Source organism: Microtus pennsylvanicus, chromosome 22, assembly GCF_037038515.1.
Source record: "Microtus pennsylvanicus isolate mMicPen1 chromosome 22, mMicPen1.hap1, whole genome shotgun sequence".
In the NCBI taxonomy this organism is placed as follows: Eukaryota; Metazoa; Chordata; class Mammalia; order Rodentia; family Cricetidae; genus Microtus; species Microtus pennsylvanicus.
The window spans coordinates 29,031,474-29,058,489 of record NC_134600.1 but is presented as its reverse complement, the minus strand read 5'-3'; the positions used below and the strand labels follow the sequence as shown (position 1 = coordinate 29,058,489).

The window sequence follows — 27,016 nt, the reverse complement described above, 5'->3', positions numbered from 1 at the left end:
AATTAATATTTCTACCCTCCTTATTCATGTTCATATTAATCATTTAGACTAAATGGATTATATTCATAATTTTCAGAAAAGTATTCCTTCTCTGATTCCTCAAAACCAAATAATGCATTTTTCCACAAATAGTGGTTGGCTCAGTGGTTACCTTTAAGTTAACATATTTAATTTTACTGCTGCAAGGTCATGAACTATTTAGGACATACCACAGCATGTCCTAAATGCATAAATATCATAGAATGTCCTAAAGAGTTCATCACATTATTAATTATAATTGGTATGTTTTAGTGATCGTTTAAACATGGCAAAAATAGTCAGCTAAAATTGAGTCCACTCTTTTAAATAAGGTGATATAATTAACAATTATTGTTTTATTAATGAGATGTCTTAATTTTTGAAGCAGATATTCCGTTTTAGAATATGAATTTGAAATTCAAGGACAATATCTGTAACAATAATAATAAGACAATATTCAGGATCTTTAATTTTTTATTTATTCATTGAATCAATTATTGTTAGTAACAGTCTAACCAATAGAAGATACTGTTATGAGTGTGCTGAAAAGTTTAGGGCCTGCGATAATTTGGACCCATGCTATATGAATATATGTCTCTTGGATTTGTCTCACTTATGAAATTGTAGGGATTTGATTTGATGAATTGGTTCTTTTAAATTTTAGACAATTTATTTCATTAGTAAAGTTTATGACATATATCTAAAGAAAAATGTTATACACATAATTTGCATAATCAGAAAAAATCACATATTTTCTATCTATCATTTATCATCAGTCTGTCTTTATCTATCTACCTATCTAATCTATCATCTATCTAGCTAATCTACTATCTATCATCTAATACCTCTCTGTTTCAATATCTGAAAATGAAGTTTACAAAATGACAAAAGCTATCCTGATAATTTAAAAAGTTGAAATTCCAGATGTTCTAGGCCTATAATTCTCTTCATAAAGAATGATGCCTTTGGATAGAATATCTGCACCAAAATTCTCCTCATTTTGTGACCATTTTAGAAATCTTTGAAAAAACATTTCATCATTTCATTGCTATTAACTGAGGATGTTTAAAAGACACTCTGTTTCAAAAATCAGAAATAGAAGTATTCTGGTTATGTTTTAGCATCACAGTTTTACTGTAAATTATATTATATTTTAACTGTAATTTTGTATGAATATACAAAATTTATAAAATAAATTTATGCTTATTATATGTATATATATATGTCTATAAACTTTTGTGGTTAGGTAATAAAAACGTGAAAATGACAGATTTAAAGTCATATTAAATCAGTGGTGGCACATGCCTTTAATTCCAGCACTTTGGAGGCAGAACAGGTGGATCTCTGTGAATTCAAGAAGTTGCAATAGAAAGACTTTGTATCTCACGGGATTAAAGCTGGAAAGCTAAGGAAATTTGGTTGACTATGATATAGCATGCAAACACAGCAGAACAATTCTGTCTACTTCGTCAATCTGTGTTTGTTCTAAAATTCATATAGGTTATTATTGAAATGAGCCAGAAATTTAAAAAGAATATAGCTAAAAATAGCATCCTCCTTATGTCTAAATAACCAAGCTTGCAGAAATCTGATGCCAATGCCTTGAAATATGATTTTTAGATGAGGGATTGCAAATCTCATTTTAGAAGAACAATTGTCTATATTGTGGCATTAAGAGCCATGCAATTTGTCCTGACTCCTCCTCCCCTTTACATACGGATACATGTTACATGATGCAACAAAGATGATGGTACTTTTTTTTGGCTGGAGAAATAAACAATGATGGAAGAAAAAACTAACCTTTGTTTTTAATAGTGGCCATTCAAAGTACTATGATTTCTTTCTTGTTGATATTATGGCTTACTACACCTATTTGCATGTTGTTATCATTCATTTCATATATGTCTGGGAAAAAATTCTTTTAAAATTTAGTTCTGTAAGTTGTCCTGATGCTACTGGAGAATGTCATAAAAATTTCAGTGTTCAAAAATAATTGGAATATATATAATATATATTAGAATAAAATACCTTTTGAAAATCTTTAATATTCACCAAGTTGAATGAAAATATATGATCCTTCGCTCCAACATATAGCCTACTCCGCTCCTCATCCAAAAGAAAAGTGTGATAACTGGAGCTGTTGGCCAAGCCATTGAAAGTGATCACATTGTTGGAGTCCATCATTTCTGAAAGGAAACAAAGCAAGACAATGGGTATTAATGTGAGTCCTTCAAAGCGGACACTATTGGTGCATGGTAATCTGATGTTCTACTTCAATGGCAGTCAGTCCTTACTAATCATGGTATTAAGAAATACAAAGGAGCCAACACACACACACACACACACACACACACACACACACACACACCCTCACATTAGTGTGATAGTAATCAGTACATTGATTTTATTCCAAGATGGCACATGCCTAAAAAATAAAAACAATAAAGGAATGAAATTACTTGTGATAGAAAACGGTCTAGTGAGATATATTCATATGTTGTCATGGCCTAGTAACAGAACCTGGAGATCCTTCTTCGGCCATATGTTCCTGAGAGGAAGAACCAGGAGACCAAAAAGGAAGAAGAAGAAGAAGAAGAAGAAGAAGAAGAAGAAGAAGAAGAAGAAGAAGAAGAAGAAGAAGAAGAAGAAGAAGAAGAAGAAGAAGAAGAAGAAGAAAGAAAAAGAGGAAAGTTTAAGGCCAGGGGATCATGAACAAGCTATGTCTTATTTCTGTCAACTTTATTAAGGAGTACAGCATTGCATAGACACTTTCTAGGAAAAGCATACACAATAAGCATAAGTTATCATGTGGTGCTATTCAGTCATCAGAAAGCTAATCAAGAAATGGTGCACAAAGGTAGCACAGTATGTCTTAAGTGAGTCACAAATTGAGTGTTGAAGGACTTCTGACTGACACCACAGCCCTTCAAGGAAGGAGCAGTTGAGTTCTCAGGATCTAGGAAACCATACCTTCTGTGAGGTCTTGCCCACAGATCATTACTCCCCTTGATAAACATGTTTCTGGTTTTAGGCAAGGAACTAAATTTTTTCTCCTTGTCTCAGGGTCTCAGGGACAGTCCTGGCTCAGCCTGGCTATCTACACAGTAGCATGATCAACATTGTATTTATGCCTTTTGAATGGAATGATGGTTCAAGTGGTTTTATTTGTTCTAAGCCATTAGTGAAAAGAATACTACAAGGTCAATAAGATAGAAGGACTGTAGAGCAAGTATCATTTAACCTCCTAGATGGTTTAGAATGTTTTACTGGGGCATTTTAATTTCTTTTGAGCATTTATTTTTCTATACTATATAAAAACTTTGTAATATTTAGTGGCTAAAACATAGAGATATTAAATCATTTATTGTAAGCATTTATTTTTATACAATCTCTTATTGCATAGGTCAGTATTTAGGCATTACATATGTAGTATATGAACTTATACTGAACATAACTGTTTATAAATATATAAACATAACCATTTCCACTTATGGGACCCTATCACACCTTTCTTTGTCTTCTGGATTATGTGATCACATGTTCTACCACCACGCATTCTTTGGCCTTTTGATGCCAGTGTCTGTGACTCCTACAACTACTTGATACCTTTAAAGAGCATCTATTTTTACAGTCTACCTCACTGTTCTTTCTAATTTTAAAACCTAAAACACACCCTATTGCCAGGGAGTTCAAATTATAGGCATCCAAACAAATTTAAAACATTAGCTTGTATTAAATCCATTTAAGAAACTTTAAGGGAAGGAAAGGTCAACTAAGAAATGGAACTTAATTACAAACATAATGGAAATATATAAGAGAACTGTAAGTATCAAGTATAAGATGCTGAGGAAAAATCATTGCTATGTTTTTAGGAGTTGCCCGTTTATAAGAGAAGGGCCATCACTATAGTGCCTTTGAATTAAAAGGTTCAAGGTCCCTTACACCTTGGGCCTCAGTATTGTGTAAGATGGGATGAACAATGTCTCTCAAGAGTTATTATGAAGATGTGGATCAAACAGAAGTTTACATAGTAAGCACTCAATGAAGGATTTTCTACATGTACAAGTAAAAATTAAATAAAAGTATGGCTGCTCTTGGAGACATAAGGAATTAGAGTTCATATGGGATATACTGAAAATTCCACATTTTCATCTGTCTCACTAATTCTGTATTAGATACTGCGTCACTGCGACAGAGGCCCAATCAAAACACGAAAAAGAAGATAATATTTGGACCAACAGTTTTGCAGGTTGCATGCAATTCATGTTGTATTTGTTTCATTGCTTTTAGGACTGTGGAAAGAAGGAGACATTATGGATGAAGGGCACAGCAGTGGAAAATTATCACTTCGTGTCATCCCAGAAGCCAGGAGCATTAGAAACGGGGAGTGACCAGACATGTCCTTCAAAGGCATTCCCTTAGTGATAGATCTCCTACAGCCAGGCCCTGACCCTTATTTTCCATGCCATATATAACGCTATCATATTATGAATCCATCAATAAGTCAAGGCACTGGTTAGTTCCAAGCCCCCATAATCTAATCACTTCTCAATGCGTGGCTTCATCTCTTCTTGGACTAAGTCTTGAACACAAAAGATTTTGGGGATACAACATTCATCAAATTATGTCAGGTGCTAACATCAAAAACTGTTGTTTTATATAGGGAAGGAATAATTAATAAAGGCATGTCATGTTGTATACTAATCCTTAACATATATGTCTATATACTATTAAATATGTGGCCTTGGTATATTCTTAATTTTAAGAACAATGAAATATTTTGTGATCATCTATATCATCAATTCTAAATAATAAGAATGATTTTTATATATAATTTTAAACATTTTATATGTATTTTTAAACAATTGAAGGATCCTTCTAACAGAACTATGCTACTGACTGAGTATGAGTTTGGCAATAACTGTGCATTTCTACATATAGACAGTTAAATGTTCTGGTAGCATATATATGAAATCACCCTGGAAACAAACTACACATTTAAAAATGTGCTTGTGAGGACAGTTAATTATAAAAGAATATTCCTGGGTAGAAGTTCTTTTCCATTGTTCTCGAATGTACTTCCTTTGTCTTCAGTGCATCACCCGAATGTTACTCTACTAAAAGTTTTTGGCAAGGGTGTGCAAACGAGGAGACAGTCTTTTCATGGCCCTAAGGCAGCCATCAACATGAGCTTTCTCTACCACATCCTGAATTCAAATCAAATACCTTCCTCCCACCCAAATCTACTACTCAAGATTCTGTTTTCTTTGTTTACATTTATGATTTTGATTCTCTTAGCTGCCAACAAATCTCAAGTGCAATTGATGGCAAATGTTTTCAACTCTGAATTTTCCCCTGCAATATCCAGGCTGTTCCTTCTTCATTTCTGTTATGCAAATCAGTGACATAAACTGGTGTTGGAGCTGAAATCAACCCCCAGTAATGGGAGATGCTTGTTAAATACCATAATGGAGAACATACTGAGCTTAAGTCCATGGAATCTACACCACGTGTGTCGTGCAATCAACATTGTGACTCAGGACAATGCAGACGACAGGAATAAACTTGTAGATGGTTTGGCAGGGAAACAATTTATGTCATGTTAAGCAGCATGGATTAATCAGTTATGGACAAATTACATTTTCCTTTAAGCTTTTAAAAATAGCATTTTAAAATTTAGATTCTACAGAGTTCTATTCAAACTTAAACAGAGCAAAGTAAGGGACTATACTCGATATGTCACTGAAATACACATCAGATTCCCATTGCAGAAGGAGACCAGGCTGTTCACTCTACCTATTTTTCTGTTTATAAGCATCCCAAACTGCTTTCCTATTCCCTATCTATCACAGATTGTCTTATAGATTCATTTGGAGAAGGGAAAAAAAGAGAAAAAAATCATAAAACATGATCACTGTCAGCTATTAGTTAAGATACTGAAAAATAACTTTATAAACCACCTTTCAAGTTTTTAACGTGTCCTACAAAATGAGGAATTTATCTTAAACTTTGACAAGATGATTCACCTCTCTGTAATACAACTGTATAGCCTCTGCGAATTTCTGGTTATGTTTAGTATAAACACAGACTTACACACATGGTTACATTTCAATGACCAGGTCAAATTCTGAAAAAGGGGTGAACTTCATATTTGTCCAATATTCAAGAACAACCCAAACCCAGCCGCTTCTAGTCAGATTCAGAAGCTCTGTTTGCTGCCTGCTCTCATCTAAACAAGATTAGTTTTGCTTTTTTTCCTTTGCAGTTCTAACCCTCTCTCCCTCCCTGTCCTCTTCTTTCCCTTCATCCCTCCAATCTTTATAGCAGGAAGAGTACCAGGACCCCACAAGTTGCTGGACTCAAATGAATTGCTTGCATTCATTGACGATTTTAGGCTCTCGGACTTTCCCATGACTTAAACCTTGTCCTTTTCTTACAACAAGCAAGCCTTTTACAAATCATCAAAAGCTGAGTCCATAAGATGCCAAAACATTCTGACCTAATGGTGACCACCTCTAGATATATTTGTAAATATTGTAAAGTTCAGTCAGGTTAAATAAATTCACATCCTGCATTTTAGTGGTACATAGACATTTTCACTCCCTCTTCTTTCTCTTTGAGCTTTGTCTTCAACTCTCTGCTATGCCACTAGCAAAAACAAAATGAAGTGCTAGTGTCTGATATTATCCATCCATTTTATTCTCATTTTAGATTTTTACATCACTAAGTACTGGGTTTTAAATCTTTCCAGCAGGCAGATCCTATCCACAGACTCTTGAAGGCAAACACTGTTGTTACTTGAACTTTGACGAGAATAGTTTCCACTCATACCATTTTTGGCCACTGCATCTTCACATTGCATAGATTGGTCCAATATACTGGCTGTCTACGTCCTGTTGTTTGGTTGGTGATATTAAGCATATATTCACAATTTACAAATTTGTTTAAGTATTGTTAGGCAATGTTTCAAAGAACTCCATCTTCCAATTTTAATAGCAATAAGAATCAAAACACACATTTTTACATATCATAATCTGAAGCAAACTTGCCTTAACTCTGCTTGTGCTAAGACCCCATGACATCTGGAAACAGCAGCCTTTCCATCTTTGTCTATTAAATTTGTTTCAGTTTCTTTGAACATAGATCGTTGCATTTGCTGATGGACTAATATCTAATGTCTTTACCCAATTGAATATATATCACAACCTTTCTCTACCCATTGCTATCTATTTGTAGATGATATGTATAATCAGTTTGTACATTAAATTTAGATTTGCCCTCTAATACAGGCTCCAGCTGCTCTCTGTTGAGGTTTGACTAAAGCTCCATTTCAGGGTCCCATACAACATGCACACAATAAGCATCTCAAATCATATTGGGAAAGATTAATGATATGATACCCATGTCTCTTAAGGCATTGAGATTCCTTTATCTTTTTCAATTTATTATTGTTATTAATTTTTTACAATGCTTTAACCTGGGTTAGAACTCACAGTCCAACTTTAGCTGGCTCTTAATACTGGAGTGTCAAGTGAGAGTTTCTGTGCTTGGCTATTTCTACTGTTCGCAATGTAATCTAATTATTTGTTTCTGTATCTTTAATAATAATCATCATAATTCAGGGAAGACATAGACAGTTCCTTGTAGGTGAGACGCATATGTAAAGTTCGCTGAGCAGCAGAACCTTGATAAAAATGGAGAAAGATAATCCTCGGGAAAGAAAAAACTAATTTAATGGTAGTTAAAGAGCATGTTCGCTGTTAAGGAATTTAGGATAAGAGAAAAAAGTAATGCTGAAGGGAGAAAGAGAATCCTTGAAAAATAGACTAAAGCTGACCTTGTAAACAGCACCAGGATGAAAGAAGAATAACACAACATTTTTTTTAGTTTATTTTTTTTAGTTGTTGAAAAAAAAATTCTGCCTCCTCCCCGTTTCCCATTTCCCTCTCCCTCCTCCCACACATGGCCCCCTCCCCCTCCCCACTCCTCTCCCCCTCCCCCCACTCCATTCCCCCTCCCTCTGGAGACTGAAGAGCAGTCCAGGAGAGATGGCTCAGCCGTTAAAGGCTAGGCTCACAACCAAAAATATAACACAACATTTAAGTACAAGACATGAATGAAGAGGGTATGATATACAAAGACAAAATAATAACATTGCCTAGTAGACTCAAGTTGTTGAATGATGTAAAGAAATATTAATTTATAATTTATTAAACTGTAAGGTAGACTTCTAATTTCTCTTTTTCCTCAGTGGAAGACTTGCTTCAGCTAGCCTACTGGGAATACTCTAGATCACACAGTAAGTAGGAAAGAGACTGAAGATATCTGTTTCCACTTGACATCAGAGGTCGGGCTCTGCCTTCTATCCTTTACTCTGTCTTTAAGAAGAGTTTATTTGGGGGATACTAAAAGCTAATGACTGGGAAGTTTGGGTTCCTCTCTCTCATGACACCCACTTTAGACAACACCCTCTTAAATATTTATATTACTGTATTTGCCCTGTGCTTGCTCTTTTTACACAAAAGTAACTCTGTAGCCAATTTTATCTATGACTGAGTTTTACCATGAGCAATATTTGATGCGCCTCAAATGTATACCTTCAAAGGCAGATTACCCATCAAGGCCAAACAAAGACTTACTAGAAACCTCTGTTTAGATGTTGCACAAACACTGAGAGTCTGCAAGACTTAAACAGAACTCACCCTCTTTTGTTCTTTCTCTTGGTGACATCACTAACTTTCTGTATGTTTCAAGTTTGTTGCAAGCATCAGTCACCCACAGAGGTCCACGCAAGTCGGAGCCCCTTCATCATCCACAGATGCAATCTATCACTGTAGTTTTACGCCGCCCAGTAATCTGTCCTATGTTTGCTCTTGCTTACATACACATTGCTAGTGTCATTGTGGAACTCCCCATAACATTTTCCTTGAATAATTGTAGCTTTCTGGTAACCGAACTTCCTCTCTAGGTTTACACAACAAATGCACTGACCCCGGAGTGCTCTTTCTACAGAGCACATACAGTTTATGCTGGTGGAAGGTGACTAAGATAACAGCCTGTTTAATTTGCCTTCTTCCTTGCATCTCATGGGAAGGGGATGGGATGCACAGAGAGACAAGAACACAACAAGAAAGCAAAATATATAGAGAAGATGAAGCTGCAACAGAACAGCAGATTATTAAGAGATAACATTAAATATAAGAAAACTTGAAAGATTCAGCCTAAAGACCTTGAAATAATAATACATATCTCTACATATTCCAGATAGCATAGAACTGGTGAATAAAAGGTTAGCAAATCATAGATGTTTCATCCACAAATGCTTTTACTTTAGAAGTGATCTCACAAAATCTCTGTGGCTATAATATTACTGGTGAACCACCCGTAGATGAAGTATGCTGAGTTAAGGCTACAGAGGCAGACATGGACCTATGATTAATCCATGTAGGTCAGAAGTCTTGCTAGTTATATACACATCACCACAAACAGGCGCGCACACACATGCACACATGCATACACAGTACAGTTATTTTGCTGTGGGATCATCCCTCTCTACACTGTGAAGACATTTTGCTCTCATTGGTTGATAATAAAAGCCGCTTTGGCCTGTAGGAAAGTAGAATATAGCTAGGCAGGAAAGTCAAACTGAATACATGGAGAAAGAAGGGTGGGATCGAAAGAGACCTGACCCAGCTGCCCAAAGACAAGATGTCAGAGAACCAGTAAGACACAGGCTAGGTGGTGATGTATAAATTAATAGAAATGGGTTAATATGAATGTAATAGTTTGCTGAATTCCGGGCCAAACATTCTGTAATTAATAAATTAAGCATCTGAGTGATTTAGAAGCCTCCACAAGAGAGGGCTGCAAAACAGTGAAGTCCAGACTATTTCACAGTACATGTAATGTGCTTTGTGAAAAACATACCAATTGGCAAAGGATGAGGGAACCGGGCCTTTCCAGGAAAAAGTTTTTTTTTTTCTTAAAGCAGTAAAGCTTTGAAGGTATGTATCCAAGTCAAAATAACAGGATGGAAGGCCTCCTCACCAGCTTTGCTGACACTGTCCAATGGGGGAAAGTGCTCCTTCAAATTTGACCAACAACACAGGAAAGAAGAGGGGGCAAAAAAAAAAAAAAAAAGAATTAGCTCTGCTTGCCAAATTCCCAAACCAAGGTATCATGCAACCAAATTTTGCTTACATTCCTGAGCTTGTAATGACAATTACCAGGCGTTATCACTCTTCCCTCAGTCTGATCACAGGAGGGAAAGGAGACATGCCTATAAAATATACAATTAGGGTTGAGTACGGGGACTTGGAGGATCCTGTCTTCCAGCCAGAGCTCACCCCACAGAAGGAATAACCAAATGTGGAGCTACATAAAAGCAGAAGACACCTGAGACCACACAGAAAAAGCAAGTCCTACATGGAAGGGAAGGGAACAGTGGAGCTCAGATTCACTTAGAGTAAGGCCAGTTTCCTGAACAGAGAGAAGCAACTTGTGCGAACACACAGATTCAAGCACTTACACAATTACTCAGTACACCGTTGATTGTCTAAAGAGAGACATCATCAGATATTTCCAGACGCTTGAGAGTCAGAAATAAGCCCTGCTTCTCGGCATCACATTGATAGCACCCTTGGCCTCATTTCTGTTTGTTTGTTGGCTTTTGTGTTGTTTTGTTTTTGTTTGCTTGTTTTTCGAGACAGGGTTTCTCGGGGTATCTTTGGCTGTCCTGGAACTTACTCTGCAGACTAGGCTGGCTTTGAACTCAGAGATCTGACTGCCTCTGCCTCCCAAGCACTGGGATTAAAGGCATGCACCACCACATTTGGCAAGTAAACAGCAACTTTTAACAATCAACTTTTTTTCACATAAACACAAACCTAAGCACACAGAAACCATACTAGTCGCTGACAGTTTTCCCTACAGGGTTTTATTATTTTTGTTGGTCTCCCCCTGACATAGAACTATCCCACAACAGAAGTGTATGGTAGAGTGTATTTTTATTTTTGAAATGTGACAAGAGATAAGATAAATAAATGTAATATTAATACCTGGAACACAGGAGATAAGAATACATTTGTGTCACACTACAGACTAGGTTTCCTCATTAGTTAGATGCTCACGTCCAGAGTCATAATCATAATTTTTATAGCCTTACTTATTTACAAACTGTGGCTATTTTTCACGTAAGGATTGTGAAATCATTTTGTGGAATGATTGGATCATTTGGAAATACCAAAGTTTTGGAGAATCCTCTTTTGCCGGTGGGACTGTATGTACATCGATGTAAACCTGACCAGCTCTCTTGTTTCTCACCCCTTCAAAACACACTTCAAGTCACCAGTGTATAAATTAACCCGAGCTTAATATTAAAAAGTAATCGTTTTTATTAAAACAAAACAAATCACAGCACTGACACCCAGCTCCTTTGCCTCAGTGCTGACAGAAATGATAGTATCTAATTTTGCCTAGCTACCATGTTTTATGACTGTTCTCAAGTTTTCTCACCATTCCGGTGGCCATTTAACTCTTCTGCATCCCTTGGTTGCTCCCTCCGCCCACCTCCTTCAAGCTTATTTTCCTATTTTTGTGATTCAGGGATAAACCGGAAGTCACCACTCGCTCCTGGGAAGGGCTTGTGAGTTGGCATGTGTTTATTACTCTTTCTCTGATGTCCAATCATACTTACTAAAGTGCAGCCTAGGAAGGAACTTTGTATAATCAGGATGCTGCCTGAACGGTAATGTGCAGGCATCGAAAGAAAAGTTATTCCAGCGGCACGGAGTCGAACCACGTGTACAGGAAGTAGCTGACTAGACAATCATGGAATCTGAGATCTGGGTCTTTAACTGAGTGAAGTCTGACTATTTAGAAAGAGCAGAAGTGTCTCTGCTCCTAAGGCTTCAGAAGTCAAGCTTAAACATGTATTCCCTGACTCATGATCTTGTGAATAAATTTGGAAGACTATTTTAGAAAAGAATTTATTTTTTGCTATATGATCTCTGCTACTGAGTTTTTTGACACATGGATACTGACAAAAATTGAGCACTAAATACATCTGAAAACAAATAATATACCATTAATTTTCATTTATGATTTAAGAATGAAACATTTTAGATGGAATCTTATATAAGCTAACTAAATATTTGTATGTTGAAAAATCTGGTTAATGCTTGCTAATAGTTGCTTTATTTTCTGGGGGAGATGATTGGTCGTTTTTGAGAATTAAGGTGAGAGTCTATAGTGAAAGTTCACATTTCTATATTTATATGTGTGCTCCTGTATGCACGCTTGTGTGTGCAAATGAGCACAATTTGTGTTGTGAGAATTTAGTGAAAGAGATAAAAACCTTGCTTTGGATTCTTAAGTCTCTCTTCTCGTTTTTCATGACCCTTCAGTCAGGTGCCTACTCTCAGTTACTGTACGGCAGTTACTGTGCTGGGCTCCAGTGCACAGGGACTGTTTGTCACTAGCAGCAAAGAGAAGGGGTGCCTGCTCAGGAAGCAGAAAATCTAAGTTTTCAGATGCTCCTGACCAAGAATTGACACGCAACACAGCATCTGGTTCAGTGTGTCTTCAAATGACTAGATTTTTTTTTCCGTGACTATCAGAACATGTGCTTTTTGACATTTACAAATTGCATCTCATATTTTAGGGTATTAAAACTGCTGAAAATAATTCACATATGGAAAATTCAATGCTAAATCATTCATTCATGCTTTGTCTGTTGCATATGCCCACATAATAGCACTCTTAAAAAAACTAATTTATTTACATTGTTCTAATACTGAGCTTTGGTTGAAGAAAGAAATCAAGTGTTTTATCTAGAATATTTCATTGTTTTTCTTCTAACACATTTTTTTGCTATAAGATAAGCCATTTTATTGATTGTCAAAATTACTTGAGAGTTTGCAGCGCTCTTCTAAATGACTTGAGTTCAGTTCCCAGCACCCGTGTTGGACAACTCACAGTCATCTGTTACATCACTCAAGAAGGGATCTGTTGGCACTGGCCATGCGAGCATCACACTTATATGCACTTGCACACACACACAAACACACACACCACACACATACACCAAAGAAACAACCAAACACCATATAATTCAAATAAATTCCTATAAAGGAACAATCATTTTACAGCATATTGATCTATGTTTTTTTTTAATTTGAGACAAATCAAAAACTCGGGAAATAACAGTGATATGTATTTCAAAGATCAACAAAGGGTTGGGAATATATCTCAGTGGTAGAATATTTGCCTAGAATGCACAATGTTCAGAAGTTAGTACTGGGGAAAAAATGAAGAAAGAAAAAAGGGAGAAGAAAAATCAAGTAATGAAGTAACCAAGTCACAAAATCAGTGTTGTTTGCTTGATCCCCTTGTCTGGGATGGCACTGCTGAGAACGCTCAGACGGAGTTCCCAGTGCAGCCCATCCCTGTAATTAGGGCAAATCCTCTGATTATGAAGAGTGCTGGTTTACCCAGAAACAGAGTTCTCTGCAGCAGGATGGGAAGTAGATGGGAGAGGAGTATGTGGGAAATCAGTGAGAATAAATGCAAAAAAAAAAAAAATCTCTAAAGAAACTTGTGCACTGCGGGATACTTTAAACACAGTGTTATAGTTGGATTTTCCTATTACACATTTTTCTATAACAGTGTCCTTTAGTTTTTGAAAGGACAAATGCCACAATTTGTTGAGCAATTGAAGTCAGTCAAATGTCATAATAAAACCAGGGAATGGATATATTGAATTTTTAAAATTACATTTTACTTTCTTTATGTATCTCTCTCTCTCTCTCTCTCTCTCTCTCTCTCTCTCTCTCTCTCTGTCTCTCTCTCTCTCTCTGTATGTGTGTTTGTGGAATGTGTGTGTGTGTGCTCGTGCGCATGCGTGCACATGCATTCGTGTAGGAACATGTGTGTTCAATATCCATATGTAGGTCAGAGGATAATTCGTGGTAGCACGTTCTTTCCATCTACTGGAGGAGAGGGGATCAAACTCAGGTCATCTGGCTTGGAGAAAAACTTTCAATATGTAAAAGTAAAACTGGGGGGAGGCGGGGGAAGTGATGGAATCATTGACAATTTTAGAAGGTTTTAACGAGCCTTTGTCTAGCTCTTTTTATATGAATGTTAGGCAAAAATTCCTTAGCAAGGTCAAGTGTAGATTTCAGGACAACAACATAAAAATATTTTATCTCATGTAGAAAATAATGCATGTTTAAATTGTACTATTTTGTTTTTAAAACAAATACTGATATGAATATATTATAAAACCTGATGATACTTTAAGCTATCCTGGATTGAAAAATATATGAACCAGGCTTGCTTTAAGATCTCTAAGGACATCTCATACATCCCCAGAATAAAGCTAAAATTCCAGCTAGTTTGCAAAAAAACCCAGCTCTCCTAGGACCCATTAAATCAAGCACACCTCTGGGCTAGACAGGACAGTACTCAGTGAAGATTCTACAGACCAGTAAAGGACATACAGACATTTGTTTCCACGAGGACAAAGGTCTAACTCAGAACCCAAGTTACCTTTTTCTCAAGATTTGAGGAAAAAAGTAACATTAGATGACTTTTCATTGAACTCCCTTCTCCACTTCATAAAAATATGATTGTGTCCTTTCACAAAAACAAAACACTAAGGACAATGTCAGAAGTAAAGATGGTAAACATTGTTTAGAGTGAAATATGATCTTTTGGTCCCTGCAGACCATGGCTCCTATGGAGAGGGAGGCCCTCCCATTACTCTGAAGGTGGGGAATAATGAGGGAAATGCTCCCTGCTGTCGAGGGCTCAGTGAATGGTGAAGTTCTGTGAAGTTCTAACGAACCCCAGAGACATCCACTATGAGCCAGCTAATATGTACTACTAAGATAATATGCAACACTAAGACAGCAAATATATAATATTAAGACTAATTCTTTCCATTCATGTGCATATTAATTTTGCTTGTAAACAGGCAAGAGAGTCTCTGTCATTCATTTCTTTATTTTGCTATAGTCATCAATAAATTTTAGATTAAATTATTGAAAAAAGTTTAGATAAGTAAGACAAGAACATGTTTTTCAGGGGAGCCCTGTTACTTTTATTTATACGTCTCTCTTCAAATTATCAAAGGGCTTTAAAAATAATAATCAAAATAAAGTACTTTCTGTTCCAAGGCTCTGAGGGTGTGTTTTGCTGTATCCCTAACAGGCAATACATTTTGATAAGAGATCTAAGATTAGAAACATTTTTTTTACTGTTTTTCTGTAAGAAAGTATTTAAAAAAAAACATTTGTTTCTTATTAGAGTTTAATGCCCTGACTGGTAAAAGTAAAAGAGTTGGAAAAACTGGGAAAAGTAGAAGACTGGAAAAAAGCGAAAATGAACAAAGGCACAAAAACAAGCAAATGATTAACCTTTCCCAATTAGAAGCATTTTTCATGTCCAAGTATTTAAGATAGAGTCATTTTTCCTCCTTAAAGTCCTCAAGGAACTAGCTTAAAGATTCATTTTGATGAGCTGAATAACTTTTGCATCATTTACTAAAGCAACACTAAAAACAAAACAAAACAAAAAAAACAGAAAAGAAAAGGAAAAAAGGTTTAGCCAAGTCCTTCCTCAAGCTCTGGAGTTCTTCATTGGCTGTCAAGGAACAGTAAGCAATGTTGCTGTGGAAGCCCTGATTCATGGAGTTTAAAATCGTCTTGTGATAAAAGAAGGGACTCTGAAGTCAAACAGTGTGTGAGGACAGACATGTCATCTGCAGGTCCACCATGGTGGTTTCTCATCGGGAATATTCTTAACCCGCATCCATCTTGGAGAGGAGAGCTATGGAGACTGTTTCACTGCCTTCTTTCTCCCAGCATTCTGTTCGGTCCACTCTGCCTATCTAAATTCTGCCCTATCAGGCCAAGCAGTTTTCTTTATTAATTAACCAATGAAAGGAACAGATAGAGAGCAGACCCGCCTCCTTCAATCCTGGGACACCAAAGGGGGGGGGGGTGCGGGGGTGCGGGGGTGGGCTTTACCTCCAGGAGCAGCTGATTCAGCATCTGGGACAATGGAGTACATTCTGTCACACACCCTGCAACAGGCTTATCGCTGACCCTAGAATTCTTCTCCTATAATTATGCCATGACAATGAAATAATTCTTAAAAAGATTGCTTTCTTTCCAAAGCAAGACCCATATAATGTTTCTGTAATGTATTTTAGTGCATGCGTAAATTCTTGTATTTGCTCTTAAACTACTTTTTGTCCATTGTCTTCTAAGTATATTTGTATAATTTTTGTTGTTTCTTAAATAATCCTACGCAAATATTTTCTTTCATATACATGTAAAATTTGAGTTTTAAAAACTTGGTGAATTTTAATTATCCAACCCTTCCCTCTTCCCCACCTTATCTATAATTGTTCAAAAAAATGGACAGGAAAAATAGGATCCAGAAAAACCCTTAAATGTCTCAAAGTAAGAAGGTATTTCCCATGTTACTTGTAGGTAAGAACTGTGGTCCTATTACTTGACCTGATGAAAGCTAATGTATATGCTAAATGGTAAATAATGTTTGCTTGTGTGCTTCAAAAAATTAGCTTTCTTTAATGTTCCATAAATTTAAAGATTCATCAAGTTAAAATAGGTAAGTAGAATATTCTGAATTTATAAACATAGTGTAGACATTTGGGATCAAGCTGGAAAGATAAAATTTCATTAAATATAGTTTTCTAGTCATTTATGATTAGAGCTCCTTTTATAAGAGAAACATTTTAGTGAAGTTTATACATCAGCTACATATTAATGCTAATCTTGAATATTAAAAATAGTGTTATTTATGAGTTACTATTATGCTGTTAAATATTTTAAGAAATGTCACTTTAAGTTAATGAATAGCGCCTAGGCTAAGTATTTCAAAAACAAATAAAAACAATTTTCTTTATTCTTTAATATGGTCTACCATGTCTATGGTTTTGGTAGATATTGGTATTTTAATGACAATGTTGGTATTTTTAGTAGATCCTTTGTATAAGTTGACTTACTGTTTTAAGGTACCAATTTTTAACTGGAAGAAAAAAATTATAAATAGAACATTGAGGGAGGTGATGAAATGAGTGTAATAAATATTTAATCTCTAATTCAGCTGAAATTGGTTAATTCATACTGTCTGAATTTAAATTTTGGACGGCTTCCTAGAATTTCATTCATATGGCTAGAACTAAGCAGCAAAACAGAAGCCACGAGATGTTTGCTGCCAGCTTTCAGAGACACTAATTTGAAAGGAATATCAAAATCAATAGTTTTTAGTCAAGCCTTCCTATGATTGATTTATTACAGGGCATTCTATTTTCCTGCTGAAGCCACATGCCTCCAGTGTAGAAGTCTACATGTCCACCTCTCCCTGAGGGCTGTGAAAACCCTAAACTAACCGAAGCACCTCTAATTCCATTGTGTGCTAGACATTTCACAAACGCAGCTGTTTTTCATGGAGTAAGTCCAGGTTTCTCCTCAGGATGTAAACCAGTGACCTCATACTTCCAACACAAGACCTATCTATCAACACTTTTCTCCACGCAAGAGTTCCACTATGCCGCATTCTTCAAGTGGTTGAACCAGCACATCCAGGACCACATAAAATCGTGTCTGTTTTAATTAGATTCAAATGTGTTCCCCTCCCACGAGGATTTGCCTTTTATTTGCCACACAGTTTCTACGAGAAGGGGAATGTATTTTAGCTTTCATCGAATTCTATACCTTGAGTCCCCAACTCCTAACATTTTAGAAGGCTGAACAAGGTTCTTCAGTCTTCCCAAACTCCTTAACAAAATCAATGTGATCACAAATAGGTCATCTTTCTACTGTGTGAATGTCTGCTGGGATAGATTCCTAATTGTGCAGGCAATCACAGGTTAGGGGTTATCAAATGCATTCTTTGTGGCTGCGTTACTTGTTTCCCCTTTCCACTCATTAGTTTCTTTTAATGTGATAGAGGAGGTGAGAAAGGTCAAAAATTTAATGCTGTAAATGTATTACTAATCTAATCTTCTAAGAAAAGTGTATGTACTCTATTTGCCAATGAGATTGCATTTGATTTTGTTCTCCTGTTAATGCTCTCTTTTTCTTATGTTTAAATCAGCACAATATGGTTTTTACTTTCCAATCTAACCAACCTGATGGGAAGGATAGGAAAGATCCCAATGCTCTGTTTATGCCCAGGCACTATATTTAACTCTATACTTGATTTATGGTGCTGCTACTGGCAAGAATCCTCATCTCTCTCTGCCTGTCAGACCCCATGTAAAATACCTGCCCCTAAATATTTCTCAGGCAAGCTTTAGAAAAGAAAGGATGATGTAATGTCTGAACACTTTAGGCTCCCTTTCTCCCTAAAGATTTCAGTTCTTTAAAAATATTTAAACAATTCCTTTAAGTTGGAAGTGTTAACTTTGTAAGTCTCCGTTCGATTGTTTGCTGTCTTCTTCCAGTCAAAGACTACTGATGTTCAGCTCATGTGTCTGATAAAAAGCAAAGGGAAAAGACAAGATGAGGTTTCTCTTTTCTGCTGCCTCTGTAGCACTTAGGAAAACTACTTGGTCACTGAATCAATCATTCATGATTGAAGGCTCATCTAGTAAGCTATATGTCCCAGCAAGCTTTTCAACATTTGCCTGACAGGCAATCATGAATCTCTGAAAGTATGACACTTAAGAAAATGTTAAAATTCAAGCCATGATGGTATCTTGGACCCACTGTATTCTGGAGTTGAAAATACCTTTAAAAATTTCATCAGTAAAAATTAATTTAGGTTACTGTTGCATAATTGAATGAGCCATTGCAAATAGTATTATCACATAGTTTATATTGACTAAATTGTTGGAAAGGAATTACTTGTAAAATGCGTAACCTTATTCTGTGTGTGTGGGTGGCTGGCTTCAGTGGGAAAATGTGTATGTATAAAGCCTGTATACATTTAAGATACACATGTCAAGAAGACACAAAATGCATGTCGGAAGATTACGGGTATTTTTTTCCCAACAGCTGTGTTTCTAAGAGGCGGGCTTTTTCTATATATATTTATTTTAATAGAAGGCATAGCCCTCCATTCTGATCTATAACGATAATCCTTTCAAAATATGTCATTTCACTGTTAAACAATATCTGTGTAACATTATCATAGACTGGCCTAACAGCACTTAATTATAAATTCTTACTTAGAACTACTTTTTCCTCTACAGTATTACAGCCATATTTGAAATGAGTATTATTCATGTTGGCTTTAATTTAAGATGCATGCATGAGGTGCATTATTTTTTTCTTTGGATTCCCGAAACATGAGCAAACATCATCAGAGGTCTGAAGTGTTGTGTGTGCATTTTGATCGAATGGCTGCATGCTCTATGCAGTTTCAACTTTACCAAGAGAACGAACATACACATCAGCAAAAATATATTCTTCTCTGTGACAGTAGAAGCAATGCTGATCATTAAAGCTCAGCTGAATATGGAAATTTGCTGAAGTTCCCTTCACCTGAGATCATCTATAAAATGTTATACTACTTTAGCATATATATCTTTGCATGCAAAAAACACATGTGAAGCTACCAGCTAGCTCTGAATGGTTTTCCATGTTATAAAATGACCACATCATTTGAAATACTGTACTTCGTTGTGGAACAATGAATAACATCTGTGGAGAGTTCAATAACCTGGAGTGAAAGCCCAGTGGAATACTAATTTGATAACTCGTGCAATTTGTTGATATTGTCCATGGCCACACACTATTAAGACCTTAAAGGGACACTGTCAGATTGATCTGCTAGAGAAAAGATTTCAAAGAGGTGCTCTACTTTTAACTGCATTAACTGGATTTTGCACAAGTATGAAAATATAGCTAGACTTCTGCTGAAGATCTAAGGCATATAACAAATTCAAACTATGTTAATATTCTGAAAGCAATTCTTTGAGAAGTTAACTTTCAACATGGTTGGTAAAAGTACATTGTTCTTGTAATTATCTAAATATGGAAATCAAAGTTATTTTTACATTTACATTAAAAGCGATATAGTTGTCTTTCAATTTCCAACACTAGCATTATAGTTCAAGACACACTTTTCTCTTACCTAGACTAATGTAACAGAAGTCCAAATAGGGCTCTTATCTTTACTTTAATACTTGACATATTCCATTAGAAAAAATTAGGAAGATTCTCTTATAAGGTGGACCATAATGGGCAACTCCTTTACTTAGTTCATAAATGTTTTGTATTAAAGTTGCAATTAACATTTCTATCACTACAGAGCATCCAGCATCCTACTGACTTCTCTCTCATGTAACACTTGGATCCAGTTATTCACTACCTCAGTGCTTTCAGTCATAGGGGGCTCCATTAGCAATGTCTTCCCTAAAGTTATAGTGGAAAACAGAAGAAAGTCTTAGATTTTTTCTTATTGAGTTAATTTGCTTTAAATCACATATTCTAGGCTCGAATTGGATGCATTTCTTTTTGCTTTAACTTTCTTCACTGTCCATATTCCCAGCTAGAGCATGAGCTTCATTTCAGTAAAGCCATATGATTGGATCTTCTTGTTACTATTGGACCTAGTAGTGCAGTGCCCAGAACACTGATGATGCTGAAGAAACTGACTAAATAAATTATGAGGGTTTTTTAATAAAGCCTTTATTAATTATTTTTTTAGCAAGCCCTATTTGGTCCCCTGGATTTTATTTTTCAGGAGATTAAGATAATGTTTTCTATAGAATGTAAATAATTTAACAAGATGAGAACAAACAAAAATTACATATCTTGTGTTTTATCAGGGACAAGATCTCCAAGTTTTTATGACAGCTCTAAGTCATACTAAATTAGGCTTACTGACAAAGTCTTAAAATTATCATTTACAAAAGGTACATTTTTAAAATGTAAAATTTTTGCGTGTCTCCACTGGTTAGGCATGATGACGACTTGAAGATTATTAGCTGAGATTTTTCCACTTTTATTCAAAGGAGAATAATTTTTAATACCTAATCATTTCTAATAAAAATCATTAGAAAAATCTGCCACCATACTTAATAATGAACACCTCAAATTGTCTCCTAATGTGTTAAATTGAACAATTTAATAAATTTCTAATTTCTAATGTAGTGCTAATTATAGTTAGTGTGGTATTGAAGAATTTTTTTTGCCTGCACATGTAGTAAGTTACATTTTTTCATAAAGAGTATATTCTTTTAAAAATGTCTTTTTCAGTGTCATTTTTATTTTAGGCTAATTTAAAAGGAACAGGCAACACAGCTGAATCATTAATATTTACAAATGTATTTGTTTCCAAGATATTTTGCACGAGTCTTATTAGACAGTAACAAACACTTTAGACACAGAACTGGTACACCAGCGCCATCAGTCACCGCTTGACTTAGACTTATTTCCATGGGAAGTGACATTGTAATTGTGGGGAAACAAAATTAAGACACCCCTCTCCACACCAGTCAGAGAGAAGCATCCCAGCATTAGGGCACTTTGCAGTGGGGAGTGCGTTACTTAATGATACTATAATTCAGTCCTGAAAGAAACTGTCAAAAGATGCTCTACTCTTCGAGCTCTGATGTAGTCTAAGCAGTAATGTTCTGATAATTTCAAGACTAGAAAGACCCAATTTTGCCATTAACTCTCGATAATGGTGCACATGGTAATTGGGTGAGAACAGTTGTGTCTTAATGGCTTAATACAGGGAGTTTCATAATTTGGTTGTTTTGCTGTAGAAAGTCAGAGAGGTGGGGAAAATGACTTAAAACCAGAATGGATGACCTCCACAACAGAAAACTGTGATTTTTCACAATGAACGAAATAGCATGTCACCATTATCACAAGTTGATCCTGCGGTAGCATAAACTATGACCGAACATATATCTTTAATGACTTCAGGGATTCTTCCTTTGTTATTGCTGTCAAATTTTATCAATTGAACTTACACGATTGAACTTAATCAACTGAACTTAAGTGATGACCTATACCACTTCGTAAGTAGCAGCTTTCCTTTAGTTCTATATTATTTCGTGTGTTCTTTCATTCCCTTTTCTTACATTTCCTTATAATAATTTAACGGAGAAGACGGCATTACTTCAATTTTGCTGAACACAAGATGATTTTCAGAGATATGAAGAATGTGACCGAGACTTCGGATACCCAGTGTCAAGGCTCTCTGAGCATAAAGTCCCTGCAACTTCCCCTCTTGCCTCTTTTCTTCCTAATTGTTCTAACAAAATTCATCATAAAAGTGAGGACAAAGTTGGTGAAGTAACTGAAGCATTCTAAAATTCATTGTAGTAATTAAAATGCAAAAACAATCTTAAAACCAAGAACATGGCTTACATAAATACAAAATCATACAAGCACCATGGAAGACCACAGTTCCTGACTCCATGCGTGTGGAAACCAAAGTTACGTTTCCTTTTTTCTAAAACAGCAAGGCAGCCTGCAGGCCAGTAAGACCTGTGGTTGGAAGTTCTTACAAAATGACATCTTTAGGAAGTGTGCTACCTTCCTGGGCTTTGGAAATTATTAGAAATGCTAGATCCCATCATGGAAATGACACAGGACGGAAGTGCTCAGTCACACATGAAATTCATTCCACATAGATTTTGCTAAAGGTCAAAACAAAAAGATATCTAAAATATTGACAAGCCAACTCTTCAGAAAGAAATGTGTGTGCATTCTTTATTGAAATATCATAGAAGTAAAATTTGAAATCATTTAATTTATTAATGTCTCATTTTCTACCACCATGATATAAACTCATCATTTAAAAAAAAAAGCAACAATATACCAGAAAGGAATTTGGTCTACTGCCAAATTTAATCCTGACTTTACTACCCACTCGTGAGTTTAGCCCGCTTAATACTCAGTCCTCAGAATAGAATCTTATTGGATTTACTGAAAACCAAATGTTTACAATCTGCATGGAAAGTATGGAGTGAGAATGCACATCTTTCTGTACTAATTCTTTAATGCCCTCATATATGTTTTAATAAATTGTTTTTAGAACAGCATTTAGCAGTTCTTGAATAATCAGAATTTGTTCCGAAAGCAATCTGACGGTTTCTGTTTTTCACTACAGGAAAAGAGCCCCTCTAGAAACAATCAGACGTGTCTGCTACCTGTGTTTGGCTAGCAACGTTGTTTCCATATGCACAGTACAGAGAGATGATTGAACTGTGCATATGAGGAGGGCGTGGGGGAAGGGGAAGAAGCAGGCCAGCTGGAACCAAGCCTGGAATTCAGGCAGGGCTGAATTTTAAGATTTAGAGCTGGGACCCTGTACATGCTTTAAAGTCTCAGAAGAAAGAGAGTCTTGCTAAGCCTCAGAAGAAAGACAGTGTTAAGACCATCAAGCCCAGTTCCGTTTTAACCTCCACTCTTTCCTCAATAAAAGTAGTGCCACATAGAACAACTGGATGGATTAACATCTGTGCATAATTCTGGTCCAGACCCCTTTGTTCTGACCTTGCTTTCAGTGTGTGTTTTTAGGAAAGCAAAAAACAGACAAGGAAGAACTGGGAGATGTGCTTTGCTTAAAACACATTCCAAAACTTAAACGTTAGGCTTAACAACTCTATGGTGCACGAGACAGACTGGAAGGGAAACTCTTTTGAATTGCAGCCAATAGCCACAGAGCTGGAGCATCTCAAAATTTAGAGGGCTCCTTTGTAAGTGTTGGGAAAGGCATCAATATTTGATGATTTCATGCATGTCTCTGTCCATTCACAGTCCTTACACACAGAGGATGTGAGAATAAACAGCCGAACGGCACAACACGTGGCAGGTAGTTCACGTTTCTGGGTTAAATTTGTGATCGAACATTTATAAGACTACTCATGCTGTGTCCTGTACCAGTAGAACTAGAACAAAGAAAAAGAGCTGCTGCACCAATATTGGGGTCGTAAATCACAGTCAAGGAAATGCAGGTGATTAATGCAATTGTTGATGAGCTTGTTAGAATCTCAGTTGTGGACTGTTAGCAAGATAAGGATTGCTAAAACTTAAAGGATACTGGTGATTGAGATAGCTCTCAAAATCGTCAAAAGCTGCTGGATTCAACTTTTGGCATTGATGTGGGAGTGTCATATATTTGGCTCTTAATTCTTAGTACAGTCCTCATTGTATAGTTCCAGGTATTCCAGATTCTTCCTTTTACTATATTTCCAACACATGCTCCTATACATAGATCACCAAGAAATATATTAATGTGTAATGTGGGCTAGTGCTTCCCTTTTATATTATGCTAGTGAAAGCACACAGCATCGCATCTCTAAGTACCTTTCTTCTTTCCTTTCAAAAGATGCTATGATACACTATGTTCAGAGAGAAACCAAAATAGCAATGTGCGATATAGAAATAGTTAAATCAACCAATTAGATGATGTAGATATGAAACCATGTCAGTATGGGTCCTGATATGAGTAAGTGAGAAAAAAATAACAAGAGCATAGGTTTACAGTATTTACAATGGACCGGAATTTTGCTGCTCTAGTGTGGGAAACGATTACTTGAGGTTACCCTTGTCATTGGAGGCTATCTTAGGACACCTTTCGGTAAGACCCTGCAGACTTTTGGTTGAGCCTGTAATTATAGTAGGCATGAAGATAAATGATGCTATGGATCGTGAAGGGTAAAATGGAAGAATAAGAGAGGTCATCCTTTTCAGCACTGTATTCTCAGTGCCCGGGGCGTTGCTTGTTGCATGGTAACTATTGAGCAAATATATCTGCAAAAAAATTCTGACTCACTGAATTTCATTGTCACAGCTATCTGTGATAGACTGAGTCATTAATAATAAGCATGTAGATAGGAAAAAATGTAGTGCCTTTTATAATATGCAGTATATATTTATCCAAAAAGTGAAGAAAGGGCATTGATATGGAATAAGAGAGAGGAATACCTCTATCTCAAGTGAGCTCTCAAAGATCCACATATGGCTCCTGAGCTGCCTAGGAGACTTGTGATTGATGTGTTCATGTAGTCACTAATCGACTGAGTCGTTAATATTTTGTGTGAGAGGGACACCCACAGCTTTCCTCCGAACAGTAAGAGTGGTAGTTCACTGTCACACTTCATGTCACCAGAGAAAATATAATAAATGAGATCAGTGGCTGAGCCAGGTCTCTATTCTGCTTGCCTTTGATGTGGCGGGAACATGAATACTATTCTATAGCAACACTTTATACCGAATCCAAACTCTAAAGAGTAAATTGACTTTAACACAGAGTTGAGACTGCAAAATGAGCAGACATTTAGAAATATAGTTGAAAGAATGGCTCATGAGGGTAAAAGTTGTGGCAAACAGAAAGTAAAAGGTGGAATTAAGACCTGAATAATTTATATCTGGTGTTAATAAAACAGACAGATAATTATATAATGTGGATTTTTCTGGAGCATGTAGATAAACAGAAAATTCTTCACACCCTTATTTTCTAAATCAAACCTAATGGCATTCAAAAAGGATACAATGAAAGTTACTCAATTTTCCATATTCAAATGTAAATGAAAAAGTAAATAAAGATCATAATATTGAGGCTTCATTTAAATAGTTTGGTTTTGAAATTCATTTAGTGGTTACTTAAATGTCTTAATTCTGATAATGAATACATGTAGATATGCGTCTTATGACAACCAACAATGACTGGCCATGTTGGTAATACACGGAATCAGTACCGTGACTTAACTGTTTGCTTTGGTCTCTTCTAATCCCATAAATTATACTGCAATATGGTAGACATTGCCTACAATATGGAAAAGTGCCATCAGCTTAATGTGGAGATAATTCACGTTGAAGTGTTTACTTGATTAGAAAATCCTCTTCCATAACAGTACAATGAAAAATAAAGAGATATCAATACACAATGACAATTTACCTGGGTTTATGTAACCTTCATTTATAAGGTTCCTTACATGAATCAAATTAAGCTGGTGGGAACAATCTGTATCTTTCTACTAAGTTTTTGATGTAGTTATTGACTTTTTTTCTGTTTTCTGCCAAATACGGACTAGAAAGCCCTATCCTACGATTTGAGCCTCTAATACATTTGTATTATGTCAAATAGATTTCTATTATGTCAAAAGACAAGCATAGGTATAGAAAGTTTTTTATATTAAACAGCTGAATTTCTATAATTCATTTTAATACATAAATACAAACAATATTATTTTAAATCTAACAGAAGTCCTACAGAATCAAAGTTTATTTTTTAAGTTTAAGTTTATTTCTGTAAACTTAACTACAAGAAATAATAGATACTTCGTAAAAGAAAACTGCATTGTTCTTGACCAAAAACGTAATATAATATTATGGACATTATTAACTTAATTTTAATTTATTTAGACCCCTTCATAAAAATATTAGGTGATTAATATAAAGGCATTTTATTTCAGTATTTGATGAACGATTTAGGGGACATAGTATTAATATCTTCAAGCCAAGGAGATGTGTATATATACATATATGTTTATATATACACATCTTTCATTTGGGTTACTATTTTAATTTGAATTATTAAGATCTTTGTTATAAACTCATGTTTATTTCCTACTTATGTCTTGTTTGTAACTTTTTTCAATTATGTTTCCTTAAACTTTGACTGTATGATAGTGTCTCTGGACAATCATGAAAGTTTTTCAGGATAATATAATTTATTCTTTGTGAATGTTTTATATTATTTTTGTACTTTTTAATGATCTATGAGTCAGAGACTGCATACTGGATCTGGAAACTGACCCTGCTCAACTAGCCTGCCTATGTGGCTCCTTCATGAGGTCAGAGACAGCCAGCCACCTAACAGCCTTCAAACCAAGGAGGTACAGAGTGTCACATGGTTCTGATTAATGGATCAATTCAAAGAAGCCATTAGCATTCTGACTATATAGATAGGAAACACAGGAGTACTGTTTCATAAGATACACACAACTAGACAGAAAGACATAGGTTAACCCTAGCACAAAAACAGACGGAAATTG

The 27,016-nt window shown here is 35.8% G+C and overlaps 1 protein-coding gene across 2 annotated transcripts in view; it reads right to left on the bottom strand.

The window, feature by feature from the left end:
- Sema3a (semaphorin 3A) overlaps positions 1-27,016 on the bottom strand; it is a 202,278-nt gene that overhangs the window by 146,257 nt on the left and 29,005 nt on the right. For both annotated transcript variants that reach the window (XM_075955979.1, XM_075955978.1), the window contains one exon: positions 2,047-2,204. In XM_075955979.1, coding sequence (XP_075812094.1) covers positions 2,047-2,204 — 158 coding nt within the window. The remainder of the gene's footprint in view (positions 1-2,046; positions 2,205-27,016) is intronic.